The sequence below is a fragment of the Blastomyces dermatitidis genome (genome assembly GCF_000003525.1).
Source record: "Blastomyces dermatitidis ER-3 genomic scaffold supercont1.5, whole genome shotgun sequence".
Classification (NCBI taxonomy): domain Eukaryota; kingdom Fungi; phylum Ascomycota; class Eurotiomycetes; order Onygenales; family Ajellomycetaceae; genus Blastomyces; species Blastomyces dermatitidis.
The window spans coordinates 1,214,368-1,230,417 of NW_025544778.1; the positions used below are offsets into that span (position 1 = coordinate 1,214,368).

The following is a 16,050-nucleotide window of genomic DNA, read 5'->3' on the forward strand; positions in this document are numbered from 1 at the left end:
ATATCTTTTAATAAGATAATATTATAAATATACTTCTCTTACAAGGTTCTGAAGTGAATCACAGTATCAAGTTAAAGAAAAAGAATGATAAGAACTCTGAACTGCTATGAGACTCTCTTTATAACATGTTTCAAGATGAACTTCTTCTTCTTTAAAAGACACTCAATGATCTGTTGAATAAAGCCCCGGTGGCCGAATGGTTAATACGGCCACCTGGTAGCGCCTTGGCGTGGGAAACCAAGGCGTGTGGGTTCGAAACCCGCAGGGGATACATTAAATCCGGAACTCAAGCATCTCAGATTCCTAATAAATACAGAGGTGTACAAATCGCTTCAATGAATCGCTCTATGTTTCTGAGCTGGGAAGTTATTATCGCATGTATCTAATTGTCACTTCTTTGTATTTCCTATGTTCTTGTTATCTTGACGTGGTCTCAACACCTGTATTTCCTTCTGTATAATCAACACTTGGCCTGTATTTAACATCACGCAAGGACTCATTATAAGCTCCGCTTGCATATGAGTATAATGAAAGAATAATAATAATAATAATAATAATCTGTTGAATAAAGAATTTATATGTATTAGTAACTCTTTCATCACAGTCTCTATTCTCTTTGTAAAGAAATCAGATGAAGAACTTCAATTCTGTGTAAACTACTGAGATCTGAATAGATTGACAAAGAAAGATTGATATCTCTTATCTCTTATCAATGAAACTCTAGCATGAATCAGACAAGCTCAATGATTTATAAAACTAAATATCATTATCACATTTCATAAGATTCATATCACTGAAGAAGATAAATGACTTACAGTATTCTGAATATGTTATGATCTCTTTGAATGAATAGTTACATTCTTTGAACTGACTAATGCTCTCAGTATATTTCAGAAGTATATTAACTGAGTACTCTGAGATTTTCTTAATAAGTTTGTATCTACTTATCTAGATAACATTCTCATCTTTATCAATGAATTCAGAAGAGAATATCAAGAATATATACAAAAGATATTACAACAGCTATAAGAAGCAGAACTATCAATAGATATTAATAAGTGTGATTTTAAAGTCAAGAGTATTAAGTATCTGAGTTTTATTATAGAAGCTGATAAGAGAATTTAAATGAATTCTGAGAAAGTCTTTGTCATTCTTGAATAGAAAGCTCTGCATACTGTGAAAGATGTACAAAGCTTTATCAGATTTGCTAACTTCTATCAGTGATTTATACAAAACTTCTCAGATATTATAAGATTACTTACAGATCTTACTAAGAAAGACTCAGTATTTCAGTAATTAGCAGATACTGAAGCTGCATTTATACAGATGAAGAAGATATTCATTAATATCTCTCTACTGATAATATTTAATTCTGATTATAAGATAGTTATTGAAGCTGATTTCTCTGACTATATAATAGAAGAAGCAATATTATAATATAATAATAAAGATGTTCTATAATTATATGTCTTTATATCTAAGAAACTGAGTCTCACTGAATATAATTATAAGATCTATGATAAGAAACTTCTCATAATTGTATACTGTTTAGAAGAATAAGACTCTAAACTTTAAAATGTCTCTGAATTTGAGATAGTTATAGATTATAAGAATCTTAAATACTTTATAACTATCTGTAAACTTACTGAATAATAGATATGATAATCTGAGTTTCTAAGCTGCTTTTATTTTACAATACACTACTGTTCTGACAGTCAGAACTTGATAACAGATGCTCTTTTATAATGAGAGTAAAATATACTATCTAATGTAACAGATACTCACTGAATGAACTGAGAGCATCAGCTCTTGAATCTGAAGATATTAATTGATCAAGATAGAATAGCTTATAATATTATATATACTTCTCTGATTAGAACTGACATCAATATCTTCACTTTCTCTACACTGAATAAACTATAATATACAGCAGCTCAGACTGATGAACTTCTTCAGACTCTTACTGAAGTGATATATCAAGAAACACTCTGATTTTTCTCAGAACTATGTATCAGAACTGATATCTCAGAATACTTAATTAATAATAATAATACTCTACAATTCTGTGAATAATGCTGAGTCTCTCACTCTGAACTCTTACATACTCAGATAATATAAGAGATATATAATTCATATATAACTGATTATTCAGACTGTGAATAACTGTATAAAATAATCTTCTGAGAATTCTACTGATCTGAGATATTAAATAGTATCAGATACTTTGTCTGAAACTGCAATCACTATTCTTCTATTATCTTATAGAAGAACTGTAGAAAAGATCTACTGAAATCACTTAATATCTCTGATAGAATCTGATAAGATATAGTGATTAACTTTACTATTGATTTATTTAAGAGTAAGAGCTGTAGAAACATTCTGATCATTATTAATTAACTAAGTAAGAGTGTAATATTGAAATCTTATAATAAGATGAACACTGAATAAGTTACTGAAGTCTTCTTACAGAGTTCATTCTATCAGATATATAAATTACTGAGATTAATAGTATTGAATTAGAGCTGTTAATTCATAAGCACTCTCTGAATAAGAATCTATTAAGTTCTTAAGATTATATATTATCTATCAACTGTCTATCATCTTAAGATCAATGATATATTAAAATAGATAATTCAGACTGTAAAGAATTATCTTCATAAGTTCTGTAATTATTTATAAGATAATTAATATAATCTTCTTCTATATACAGAGATTGCTATTAACAGTTAAAATGCTGTTTTAACAGATATAAGTCTGTTCTTTCTTACACACAGATATTACATGAAAGTGTTGAATCTTCTAGAGACTATACAGTTCACACTGAATCTCTGTAGTCTGATTCAGATCACTGATAATATAGTAATAAAGCTCTGAGATACTCATAACTAAGCAGAGATCTTTATAGCAATTATAAAATAAGATTAAGAAGATTAAATTAATATCTGATGAGATTTCACAGAGCAGTATAAAATAGAAGATCTTATATAATTGAATCTTAAGAATATATAAATCATATGTTTATTTTATACACTAGACTATTATTATATCAGATATAAAGTGATAGAAGTTCTAGATAATTACAACTACTATCTTGATACATCATTAGAGATTTATAATGTATTTTACATAAGCTTGCTTCACTGCACTATCACTGATTCATTCTCTTCTCAGCTGACTTCTAACTAACAGCTGTCAGACATTATAGAAGAAGACAATGAGCTTGAGTGAGAGATTGAAGATATTCTTAATAAGAGATTCTGCAGCTGTGACTAATAATATCTGATGAAATGAGTCAGCTATAATTAACTGACCTGAACTCTGAGTTCTATATTATCTGAAACAGCAGCTCTTGACTGATGAGAACTGCTTCTGAAAAGAGAAGACTAATGTGACAGGCTGCATCTGATCAATTATATAGACTATTTCATTACACTTCATAGATTCTTTCATTTCTGATCACTGATCTGCAGTCACTATAAACACACATAGTATACACTTTAATTCTCAGTCATTTCTGATCACTGATTCACAGCTGCTATGAACATGTGTAGCATACACTTCAATTCTCAGCCATTTCTAATCACTGATTCTCAGCTGCTATGAATGCATGTATATTCTTTCACTCTGAAGCTCCATCACATACATCATCACACACATGTATAAATATTCATCTTGATTGCTGATTCTCACACTTTCTCTTTCTTTCCTTCTCTAACATTTTTATCTTTGTTATATAAGACCTATCAATATTATACTAATCTATTCAGCGTAGGCCTCTTACAATACTCAATTATACATAGAAGTCTTTTATAAGAACTACTTATATTAATTACAGTCTTTCTCACTTAATAACACTGTTTCTGATATATTAACTGAGATAATCAATTAAGTAGATATACTTTTCTTATTTTAAGTTCACTATTATAAGTTATAATAATATCAATACACTGATCTGATATAACAATTAACACTGAATCTAGAGCAGAGCTCATCTCACTAGTATATATAATACACAGTAGAGTCAGAAGTTCTCACTATTATAATCTTTAGAGCAGAGTATGTTCTGCTAGAAATCTCAGAGCAGGGCTTATCTCATCAGCTGTAACTAGGGCAGGGCTTGTCTCACTAGTAAGGAATCATGAACATTAATATATCATTATATATATGTATTTTAACTACAGAAAGAGAGACCTGCAGTGGAGATGAGAAGGCAGAATATAAGGGTCTTAGAGCATAGGACATGATCAGGTGACCCACACAAGCCTCACTACCCCATATCCACCCACTCATCTCTAGCTTAGATAGCTTCTTCTTCTTCTTCTTCTTCTTCTTCAAGATTCAGTTCCAATATGATCTAGTATACTGCTGCTATCCACCCTGGTAAAGCTAGTCTTCATCTCGTAACACTCTCATCGTGAAAATCACAACAGTTTGGGAGTAGTGCCGCACGTGAGACTGGAGACAAGACATTATTGCCTGATCCCTTTCCTTCGTCGGACGCATTTAAGGTCAGCCCTGGAGATCTATCCCATCGATTTGTGTGTAAGGGCCCATATGAACCGAATGCCATGAGACTTTGTAAGTGCAGAAAAAATTACAAGATGGTTCTGTTCGTTGACAGTTTCTTAGTGAGCTTCTTGTTAACAACCCCGAAAAACGACGCTTTTCTTTGCTCGCCTGCGGTTCTCCCTAGCCTATCCCTACCGAAGCCCAGCCATCAAGATACCAGTCATCGCTGTTGTCATGGCACCTCCCTTTCCCCTGGCTGGATGCAAAATCCAGGATATCTCTCGAATCCGGCTTTTGGGTGCTATACATTCCGCTCCAGTTGTCTATGGACAGGAAGGTGCAGTTTTAGTGCGAGTTCATGAATCTGCCGTGCTAAAGTACGGTAACGGAGTGTCCCTAGCCGAGGCGAGAAATACAAAATTTATTCGTAAGAGAACAAGGATACGAGTGCCTATGATTTTTGATGCATGGGAGGAGCGCTCCGTAGTATATAATGGCGAGGAACAAGTGGTGGGTTACATTCTGATGGAGTTTATCAACGGTAGCCCCTTGTGTGATATCTGGCCTACACTCACCAACAAGGTCCGGTCCTCTATCTATGCCCAAATAGCGGACTATCTCCGTACAATTCATGACATCGAGATAGAACGGCCCGGGCCAGTCGGCGGTGGCATCTCGCGCGGGCCGCTCTTTACTGATTACGGGGCTGGGCCATTCCTGACTTCTCGGCATATGGAAGATTGGTTTAATGAGCGTCTCCTCGTGTGCAAAGAATTCAATCGTGTTACATACGACCATCATGGATTCTCCGGCAAATTCCGCAAGCTTGTTATGTGCCATATGGATGTCGCCCCTCGCAACATGATACTTGATGGAGATGGAAATATCTGGCTACTCGACTGGGCCCACTCCGGTGGATATCCTGAGCTATTTGAAACGGCAGCGCTCTTGAGGACTGGCACTCCCGAATTTACACAAGGACTACTGAAATATATGGATAACTACCAAGAAGAAGCAGAACATTTACTGACGATTGGTTTTGCATTGACGACAGCAGCGTGGACAAAACCATCTGGCCATGTACCGCAGAGGACCTGCACGTAGAGTATGGTTGTGACAATCAAATTACTCGTATTTGCTTTCACGAAATATATCAAGTGCATTAACGTGAACAAAAGATGCTAATAGAAAGTACCAGGGCTCATCCCAGTAAGCTGAGCAGCTGGCACGGGCTGACCTTCAGAAGACCAAACTCGCTGAAGATCGTTATGAACTGCCTGTGTTTCAATTTCGTTGACGGCGATTTGACGTTCCTGCAGCAACGTCACCATCTTGTCCACCCAGAAGCGGCAGCCCTGACCCCCCTCGGCGAACTTATATCGATCGTAATTGGCTGACTTGATAGTGTCCAAGATCGTCTTGACAGTAGTCCCGGTGCGGACAGTGATATTGCATGTCTTCACGACATTTGTCGAAATTGTATAGTTGAGACGACTCACGAGCAGACATGCAGGGGCGGCACCAGGGCCAGAGGGGCTCAAATCGAGGTGAACCGACGTGTTGTGCGAAGTAGGGAGATAGAGCACTCAGTGGTTGGTCTTCTTCTCCGACGTACTCGAGATATTGTCTGGCGGGTGCGCGGCTGCCTTTATGGTGGTAATGGAATCAGTCAAGAATGAAGACAGACTTGGTGGATTATATGAAATCGTTGCTGCCATGGTTCCAACAAGTCATCGAGAAGGGAAGAAGGGTCGAGGCGATTGACTGGCTTGATATGTGCATTTACTTGGTGAAAGATTCCGCTTTTTCTCAACAAGTGGTGGTGAAAGCACTGTATTTATGTGCTTCCCCATGGGGAGGGGAGGGAGAGTCTGACATGTCACAAGCTACAGCTACCAGGATTGAACGACAGCATGGGCCTTTGGTGGTGATCCCCAAAATAGATCTTCTACTGAAACAGGAACCGCGCAACCAAAAACTGTGGTTGGTGCAGTTCGGGTGACTGATGACTGGTCTTCAGGTGGAGTTTACGTGGCATTTGACACTTGGCTTTCTCTCCAAGACTGCAGTAGGCATTCAAATGATGTTGACAGGACTCCAATTTTCCACATACATCCGAAGTGTCAATGCCTGTGTTCAGAGCCATCATGCTTAAGCGAAGCTGGCGGGGAACTGCATCAAATGACTTGAGAGCCAAGAGCAGCCAAACTAGCTCATAGCCAACCCCGCACGACCATCCTGTCCTTTAAATCGAGTTGTGTCCCATGCTCGTTATCCTACCACCCACACCATTCTTTGGATTTATGTTGTCTCTGACACTTCGCCATTATGCGACCAACATTCAACGAACTGAACACAATCAACCATGCTTCCTTTCATCTTCATGACAATGACCAAGGTACATTGAAGGCCTTGAAAGCCGAGGTTTCAGAGCTTTGAACTCAGCTTTCAGTGCTAGAAAAACTGGAGCCTATTATAAGACTCATACGTCGTGGAAAGCAACTACCAGTGCGGAAATTGAGCTTCAATATCAGGAAGCTATCAGATGGTAACCCCAAGACTGGCTCCCATGACGAGCCTCGCTGGGCTAGACTCCAAAATCTAGGATGTGAAACAGCTGTTCTCTGCATGATCGCTTTTAACAGCTTAGCCACTTTGGCTGGCGATGAGTTTGAATGGCTACTGGAAAACGTGCAGAGATACCTGGCAATACAGAGTCTTCCTTGCGGTTGGATAGCTTCGGAGCAGATTAGGCAGGTTATGGCACGCGCACTGAGACAACCAAACACACTTTCCTTCCTCGAAAGTAAGATTTCCTTCTAGCCGAATCAATACTTTAATATTAATGTGAATCCAGGCTATCATAAGCACGAATTCCAAATTAGTGATAACAAAGAGCAACATGTCAGAAAACGAACCGGCGACGAAACACGTACGTATTGAGTGTCCCAAGGAGATAAGCTGTGAAGTCGGATTAGAGACTTCCTCCAGCTCCAGAATGGAAAATGAGCACTGGACACCACCCCCGAATGGTGAAAATAGAGGTGAGAAGACACAAGTTCAACTATATACATGAATCTGACGATATTATATGGTTTGCAGAGATGAAATACATGTTCTCGAATGCTCCTGCCGGTATTATTTCAACCTTACCGGAACCGTTTAAAAAGGCCGTCGAGAATAGCCAGCTCTGGAAGTGGGAAAGAAAGCACAGATTGACGAAAACAGGGTGTCTGGGTACTTTGTTCCCAAGGGATGAAATGCAGGACGTCTCCTTGACCATTTGATGCGGTCACGATGATGGGTATCACCTGAACAGTGTCCTTGGAATGCAACGAGCGATAAACACTTAAACCTTGAAATACAAGCTGGCACCAATAACATAGCAGGTGTACCCAGGAGGCACCTCATATTCCCTGTATTCTTGTATATCTTCTGCCCTTGTCTTCAGATGGTTCGTTTGCTGGTTGTAGATCGAGAGACGTTCGCCTTTGAAATATATCGTTCTACTGACTGTATCAGGCGGAAATCGATGACTCGGGATGTTTCTTTCTTCCTCGCCCGCAAGAGCCTTTTCACCCCTCTTTATAAATAGCAATGTTAGTTGCATCATATTGCAATGAAGAAATTTTGTAGATGGCTGACCTCCATAATAACAATAAGTTTCTAGAGTCTCTCGGCATAGAGTTCGACACAGGATAATATCGCAGGCGCTGACGTAAGGCCTTGAACAACACAACTCCCTACAATGGCTGATGATGCCAGGGAAATCGACAGTATGATAAAGATTAATCCAAGCTTCGAGTTGCGGAGTGCAACATGGGCGGGAAAGTGGGAAAGCACTTGATGGAATTTGATGATGACGGAAACGGAGTCATGCTGTCCGAAAATAAATTCTGCGTGGATTTGATGAAATACCTTAACTCCCTTTTTGAGAGGGGCATGGCAAGGTTTCGTGAAATGCCCCGCTGCCCTGCCCAACCTTCCGGCACAGGGTCCCGTGATCAATTTTCACCATAATTGGAGAGGCAGATTCTCAATGTGTGAAGTGTCTGGCGTGGATCTTGAAGGTAAGAGAGCAAGACAGTGCTAGTTATGACGCTCGACAAGTGTGCTTCGAATTCGGTCAACTTTTTGACAGTTAACCGTGCCATGCTTACTCACTCTCTGTAGTGAGTGCGCCACAGCGTACGGAAAACCACACTGTAAAGAAAATATTTTCAATATCTTCATTCTTCATCTTCAAATAATCATCATTAATTATAACCATGCCTAAATCTTCTAATTACACTGAGGAGCAGTTGCAAAGAGCTGTTGACGCGTACAAAAGCAATTCAAAATTAAAAATCACATCTCTGTCGCGAGAATTCAAAGTCCCATATGCCACCTTGTATGGGAGGATCAACGGGAAGAAATCAAGGACTATGAGGGTTCCACTGAATCGAGCATTGAATGACAGCCAGGAAGAGGCAATTAAGATATGAATTCATCAGTTGGATATTATTAATGAGGCCGCCTGCTACAGATATGAGCAGTATAATGACAGACAATTCCTTGCTAATCTGAAGAGTGTCTGACTGTAAGCATTCAAACCTGACACTGTGAGAGCTGGCTTTGCTGACTGTGGAATGTATCCAGTTAATCGCGATATAATTCTCAATTGATTGAGACCTCTTACCATTGATGATGCCCTGGATCTCAACATATATGATGGTGATGATGATGTATGCAATCACTTTACCCCGCCACTGCCTCCTTGCAATTAACCTCCTCAGAGATGGTTGCAAAACTATGTCATCAAATCAATGCAGCAGCCAAGACCTTAGAAGATGTGAAGAATACCCTTACACCTGGTTTGACAAGGTGGTTGAACAAGATCTTCAAGGGTAGCATGATTCAGGCGGAATTGAATGCACACCGTGAGGATGAACTTGCAGATCATTATCAAGCAAATAGATGTTGGATTGTCAAATCCTCCCGCAGGCAGGTGCAAGTAGGTGGAGTCCTCACTATTAAGGATGTCAATTGCAAGATCGCGATCTGTAGAGCAGATGAGATGAAAAAGATGTTCAATAAGACTCTTCAATTGATTGGAATCAAACCTACAAAATCTACAGCCACTCAACCACAACAAGATAATTCTATAGAATCTCAACCTACAGTGGATTCTACACCTTCTAATGAGTATATAGATAATCTTTATGTTATAGATAGATGTGGTGGTGATTATTAATTAATTTTTGAAGATCACTATATTCAAAATATTTTCTTTACGGTGTGGTTTTCCGTACGCTGTGGCGCACTCACTACAGAGAGTGAGTAAGCATGGCACGGTTAACTGCCAACTTCGTTCAACCAAGATCATTCTAGTCTCTTCTCCTCGGGCTTTGTGTGCCCAGTCACGTGAATAGTGGGGGCGTTGGGGTGTTAGTCAACAAGGTGATTGGCAATCGGAAACCAGAGTTCTATTAACCATGATCAACTTGATGTCCCAAAGACTGACGTGAAGTCGGAACCTCAGAGCTGGCTGTATTTATGCACAAGTGACCAATTAAGATCCGGTCAATTTATTGAACGCCAGGACATAGCTCTAGGTAAGCCCATTAATGAGGAGACAAGGGTGTTCAACAAACAGCTCTTTTTATAATTTTAACTTTACATCGCCGCTATGCTCAATCTACTGTATGAACTTCACTGTCATCCCATTCCTTGAACATGGTCTTGCGCCAAATAGATCATCACAAAGAAGGAATCCCTGCAAGAAAATGATGGATATTGCATTGCATGTTAGGTCGATGACAAGTATATAAAGAGGAACGATTCCTCCCAATCCTCGATGTAACAAATAACAAATCTTCAATTTGTGTTCTCAAAAGGCCATTTCAAACAGCACAATGCCAGCAGCAACGAAGGTCAATGGCAGATCTTCAACCGTGGTTGTTCACCAGCCATCCTCCCAGCCTCAAACACCACCTAAATCTCCACCGTCATTCCCATCTATTCCGAGCCGCCCTTCTTCGCCAAGGGAACTGCATGCAAGCAATCCAATCCAGGAGAACCTCACAACCAATGGTGGAGAAACTACCGAGATTCTAAAGACGATCAAGCAGGATGATGCGTTCGAGAAGAAACGGATGCAGTTGCCTCACAACCCGCCCCCTTCCCCTATCACCGTTTCCCCATTCGTGACTGAGGATCGCCTTGCCTCAGCTCTTGAACATGCATTGCGAATGGTAAAGAGGTCACAAGAAGTGGCTGAATCATCTACTCCTTCTGATTCTAGGGACAGTGCTTCTGCGGAACAGCTGACGGACAAATCTGAGTCGAATGGAACAAGGGTACGAGCGTCCAAGATGGATTATAGAGAGGTTGATGAACTGTGCGTTTTAGCTCATATCCCTATACTGCATTTGCTAAAATCTTGTTAGCTGGGACGAAAAAGAGTACAAATACAAAATCAAGGACTCGGTTAGTGCCTCTACCATCACGGAGCTTGACGAATATATATTTGTTGTGCGCCAGCGGCACGGTAAGTTTATTCCCACCAGACCCGATTTGGCAGCTACTGATAGTAGGAAGAAAAAAACTCCACGGAACCCAAATCTTACATCGACATCAAATCGGAAGAACTGGGTAACGTTTTGAGGGATATATTTCAGGGTCTGAAGGCAGTCAGTCTTGAATCTGATAAACCCACAGTATGTCTCCCCCTTATCCACTTGGATTAACACTAACGGAATGGCAGATGGATCAAGAACTGTTATTCACGTGCCTGCCAAAGATGAAGAGCTATATCAGTTCGGAATGGCCAGCAGCTTCTGAAACAGGTCTCAAACATTTGGCACTATTGATAGATTGTATCGAAAGTACCTATACAGAATCATCACAGAGGCTTGAGGCTCTCTGCGCGCAGCAAATGATCACGTATGATCTTTTAAAATTCCTGTTCAAACCCGAGGAGATTATATGCGCAGCCTGTCCTGGCACCGGTAAACCGAGGGCGCTTATATACGATTTTGGAAAGGAAAAGGAAACACGTCAGGGTATAAAGTATTTTGAGCTCTCTTGTCGTTATATTGACTTCGACGGACGGGTTTTTGAGGAGGTGCAAGATGAACTGTCTATATTCAAGTTCCACGGAGCGATACCAATCAGCAAACTTTCTGCCTTTCCTCTCCAGTACCACCCACAGAAGGATACGATAGAGAGGTATCTGCGCAGGTGTGGAAAGACATTCACTGAGACATTGTCTAGCCATCATTGCCAATACCATGGCGTATCGTTTATCCGCAAAAAAGATGGCTCCATCGCCCATGTGCCGGTCAATGGAAGGATCATGATTGATGCATGCAGGTTTCAAGAAGTGAACCCAGGTTATCCGAAGCTCCAGAATCGTGTGTCCTGCATTGACTTGTTCAATGGAACCGCCTCTGACAGGTTCGAGGAGCGGGTGAAATGTACGGACAAGCGTCCAGGCGAGCTATCAGAAAATGATCTGCTTGTATGTACGCCAACCGTTCTTGGATTCAGTCTAGGGGACAAATTCTGGGGTAAGTTACCCGATAAATGAATGCAGGATTACCAGGACTGACATTCTCTAGGCGAGTTTGCAATTGACAATATTTCAGAGATTGAGTGGTTGCCAGCTCCATTTGATCGGCTAGTGCTTCCACACGACCGAAAAGAGATCATTAAGGCAATAGGTGAAAGTCGTTTGGGGAGCGGGAGGATGAGCGAATTCGATGATTTTATAAAAAACAAAGGGCGCGGTCTCATTGCACTCTTGTCATATGTTTCCTAATCTATTTTCGATAATGTGCAGCTGACACGTCTAGTGGACCTCCCGGGGTTGGGAAGACTGGGACGGCAGAGTCGTTGGCAGAGACACACAAACGGCCGCTATACTCCGTACGTTTCCTGAATCAATTCTTGAGTTCCTTACGTAAAGCTCACGTATCAGGTATCTGCCGGTCAACTATCGTCTGATGCTGCACATTTGGACAGGCAGCTTGGGGAGATTCTTCGAACAGCAAGTCACTGGAAAGCACTGCTACTGCTTGATGAGGCAGATGTCTTCCTCACACAACGATCTACCGAACACATCGAACGAAATCGTCTTGTGGCTACCTTCCTTCATAAGCTCGAATACTATGACGGAGTTATGTTCTTGACTACTAATCAGCCAACTGGGTTGGATTCAGCAATCCGCAATCGTGTCCACCTAACATTTCATTACTCCGATCTGAATAATGATGCTCGAAGAGAAGTGTTTGCACAGTACCTTACCAATAACACCAAGCTCCAGGTGAATATTAATGAGCAGGAACTGGACTCACTGGCTCTGGTGAAGCTGAATGGACGGGAGGTAAGTGACATACACTTGTTGCATTGCATTGCCATCCTCTCATTATAGTCACAGATCAAGAACCATTTATCCATTGCTTGTACGCTGGCTGCTAACGAGGGCCGGCTGAAATTTGCGCATATCCAGAGAGCTCTGATGGTGAACGGACACGTCGTGCCTAAACTGGGGGGCCAAACTCTATCGATGGACCTTTATGACGAGTGAGGTTCAGCGTCTCCACGGGCGCAAATGGATGAAGGGACAGCAGATAGTTTTTTTATCTCATTTTGATGTTTTTTCGGGCTATAACCTTTCGTAGCGGAAAATAATTCTTTCCTTCGTTTAATCACATTTATGTCGCTTGATAGGAGATAAGTCAGTGCATGCCAGTGTATGTTGCGGTGCCTACTGAAGCGTAATTGTGGCAGAGTAAGAAACTACCAACTTCACTCTCTTCCTTCCTGTCACTATAATGTGTAGGAAGCTTGAAGCCACTGGATTACTTGAATGAGAGATGACTTGTTTACATAAAGGGCTCACGTGATGACTCAGACGGTACCTAGGTATGGTTTACTCTCATGTTCAACTCTCTCATATTTACTCTCATAAGCAGATGTCATACAACCAGTCGCAGTTGTCAGGCGAATCTACTATCGCTCAATTTATGCACTGAAATTTGAGATGGATAGTTTATCGGGGGATGATCTCTCTATTATCTCCAAGCATCCTTTCAATGACTCCCTTCATCGTTTGCACAAGTACCTTCAAGAGTCTGAACACTACTGTAATGATAAAGCGACGGATGACAGCGAATATTTTCAAGATGCAATATCGAAACTGCTTACTACATTGATGGGTGAAAGATCAGCTTTCAATCTTCGCTCACCGGCAAGCAACCAAGATGTGGCTTCTGAGCTGTCAGGTATTTTCCGCCGCCTGCGCAGTGGGGATTTCAGCTACGAAGATTACCGTCCGTTGGTACGGCTCATACTCCAAAAAGCGTCTGACATTGACATATGGAAGACTGTATTCGATCTTATCGTCGCTGTATCGCGATGTACACCCCTTCCAACCGTTCCCCCGACATCACAGGCCACACCGCTGAGATCTACTTCCTCTTCCCAGCAAGGCAAAGAACAGACGCGTGAGCTTGTAGAGCTGAGGATCTTTGACGAGATTAAGACGTGCACATACAGGGTTGTTGAGGGCTTCGACGCGAAATATTTCCAAGGAAAGGACTGGGAGGAAGGTTTTTCCACCATCTATGAGAGAGTGCTACAGCGAGGCCACGATGAGGTTGAGGACTTTCCCGATCCTCCGACGGAGGAAGACGTTCTTGAGTGGTTGTTCGGCCTCCAGGAGAGGTTCTTTGCTGAGACGCGCGGGTACTACTACAAGAAGACGATAAAGAAGAAAGACCTGACCGGGTCGGAAGCCGAGCGACAGCTCGATTTCTTGATGAAGCGGAGAAAGAACGAGAACAAGGACACCAGACATGACTGGAAGGATATCCATGTCATCGGTGAGCTGAAGCAGCCCGATTTTGACAAGGGGACACTCTTACAGATGGAGCGGTACGTGCGAGACGTCTTCGCTGCGCAGCCGACCCGTCGGTTCGTCCACTCCTTCACCCTTTGTGGGTCTGAAATGGAGTTATGGGTGACTGACCGATCAGGCCCGTATAGCTCTGGACCCTTTGATATTCGCCGTGACCCTAAAAGATTCTTCAGGGCCATGATTGGATATACGTTGATGAGCGATGAAGAGCTAGGACTCGACGTGTTCACCACCTTGCACGATGACGGATGCCGGACAGTCTCTATATCAGATGCTGACAGCGGAAGGAAACAACTGCGGCTACAACCAAAACCTATCGCCGTTCAGTCAGCTGTTGTTTGTCGTGGCACCTGCTGCTTTCTCGCCAACCGCCCAGGCATTCCAAACTCGGATGGTGAAAGCGTGGTCAAGTTCTCGTGGATGTCTGCCAGACGGCGCCCGGAAGTCGACCTTCTCCGACTCGCACACCAACGCGGTGTGAAAGGGGTTGCCAAAGTCATTGGGCAGGGCACCGTCACGAGCATCGCGGAGCTGCGTGATGGTCTTTCTTTTGGGGAGCCGTATCCTTTCCGCGGTCGTCCTGCTCTCAGTGTGTCGTCTTCGTTTAGCCTATCGCAACCCCAGAGCCAGCAGTCTCAGTCAATTACACAGCTGCAGGGACTAAGCCTCGCGAAGGGCTCTTCATCGGGTTCTTCGAGGAAGCGGAAATCTAGACAGGCGGTAGGTGCACCACCTCTCAAACGGTCACGGTCGAGCAAGAGATTCCAGGATATCGCATCCAATGACGAGGTGTCGTTCGATGTCGAGGCAGCGCAGAAGACTAGCCTGGTCGCCTCCACGAGAGAAGGGCCGTTCGACAACCGCATCTTCCGCTGTTTGGCCATCACACCTGCAGGACGGGCGATCCATCAGTTCACTTCGGCAAAGGAGTTGCTGCTTGCGCTACGCGATGCGATCAAGGCGCACCGGTCCCTCTACCTGGACGGCAAAATCCTCCATCGCGATATCTCTGAGAACAATATCATCATCACCAATCCGGACAAGGCTGATGGCTACCACGGCATGTTGATCGACCTTGATCTCGCCAAGGAACGCGACAAGGGCCGCACTGGGGCGAGACAGCAGACAGGCACGATGGAGTTCATGGCGATTGAGGTGTTGGACGGAACAGACCATACCTACCGTCACGATCTAGAATCGTTTCTCTACGTGCTTATTTGGCAGTGTGCTCGTCACGGTTGGAGACTATCGACGAACTTACAGGGCCGACCCAAAGTAAGCCGCCTGGCAAAGTGGTATACAGGATCATACGACGACATTGCACGTATTAAAGCGAGTGATATGGGTGCCAAAAGATTCGAAAATCTGTTGGTTGAGTTTCCGCCCGAGTTCGAGGAGGTAAAGTCTCTGTGTCGAGATGTGAGGAAGGTCTTGTTTCGTATCTACAAAGATGATATTTTTACAGGGACACCAGTGAAATCGGAAGTTCTCTATGATCCAATTATTCAAGCCTTTGACAGGGCTATTACACTTAATAATGCGAAAATATAATCCTGACGTTTTGTATTCCAATAAGAATTAGAGCATCTTCTTTCTTTTATCAATGCCTAGGTGATTGGCTTTCCTTCAGTTTCATATGG

The 16,050-nt window shown here is 42.2% G+C and overlaps 5 protein-coding genes across 5 annotated transcripts; 4 read left to right on the forward strand and 1 right to left on the reverse strand.

Moving 5' to 3' along the window:
* Positions 1–4,743: 4,743 nt before the first annotated feature.
* BDCG_04875 (phosphotransferase enzyme family protein) lies at positions 4,744–5,613 on the forward strand (the record flags this gene model as incomplete). The annotated part of the gene is made up of 1 exon (XM_045420520.1): positions 4,744–5,613. The coding sequence occupies one exon, from the start codon at positions 4,744–4,746 to the stop codon at positions 5,611–5,613; it is 870 nt and encodes a 289-aa protein (XP_045276612.1).
* Positions 5,614–5,690: 77 nt separating this feature from the next.
* On the reverse strand, positions 5,691–6,227 carry BDCG_04876 (uncharacterized protein; the record flags this gene model as incomplete). Its single annotated transcript, XM_045420521.1, has 2 exons — positions 5,691–6,094; positions 6,125–6,227. 2 exons carry the CDS (start codon positions 6,225–6,227, stop codon positions 5,691–5,693), a joined length of 507 nt encoding a protein of 168 aa, XP_045276613.1.
* A 610-nt stretch (positions 6,228–6,837) lies between these two features.
* Positions 6,838–7,796, forward strand: BDCG_04877 (uncharacterized protein; the record flags this gene model as incomplete). The annotated part of the gene is made up of 4 exons (XM_045420522.1): positions 6,838–6,907; positions 6,962–7,315; positions 7,367–7,441; positions 7,501–7,796. The coding sequence occupies 4 exons, from the start codon at positions 6,838–6,840 to the stop codon at positions 7,794–7,796; spliced, it is 795 nt and encodes a 264-aa protein (XP_045276614.1).
* A 2,607-nt stretch (positions 7,797–10,403) lies between these two features.
* Positions 10,404–13,078, forward strand: BDCG_04878 (uncharacterized protein; the record flags this gene model as incomplete). The annotated part of the gene is made up of 8 exons (XM_045420523.1): positions 10,404–10,888; positions 10,938–11,038; positions 11,089–11,207; positions 11,255–12,059; positions 12,111–12,294; positions 12,345–12,417; positions 12,470–12,874; positions 13,001–13,078. The coding sequence occupies 8 exons, from the start codon at positions 10,404–10,406 to the stop codon at positions 13,076–13,078; spliced, it is 2,250 nt and encodes a 749-aa protein (XP_045276615.1).
* A 456-nt stretch (positions 13,079–13,534) lies between these two features.
* Positions 13,535–15,961, forward strand: BDCG_04879 (serine/threonine-protein kinase Sgk2; the record flags this gene model as incomplete). The annotated part of the gene is made up of 1 exon (XM_045420524.1): positions 13,535–15,961. The coding sequence occupies one exon, from the start codon at positions 13,535–13,537 to the stop codon at positions 15,959–15,961; it is 2,427 nt and encodes an 808-aa protein (XP_045276616.1).
* Between the last annotated feature and the right edge of the window lie 89 nt (positions 15,962–16,050).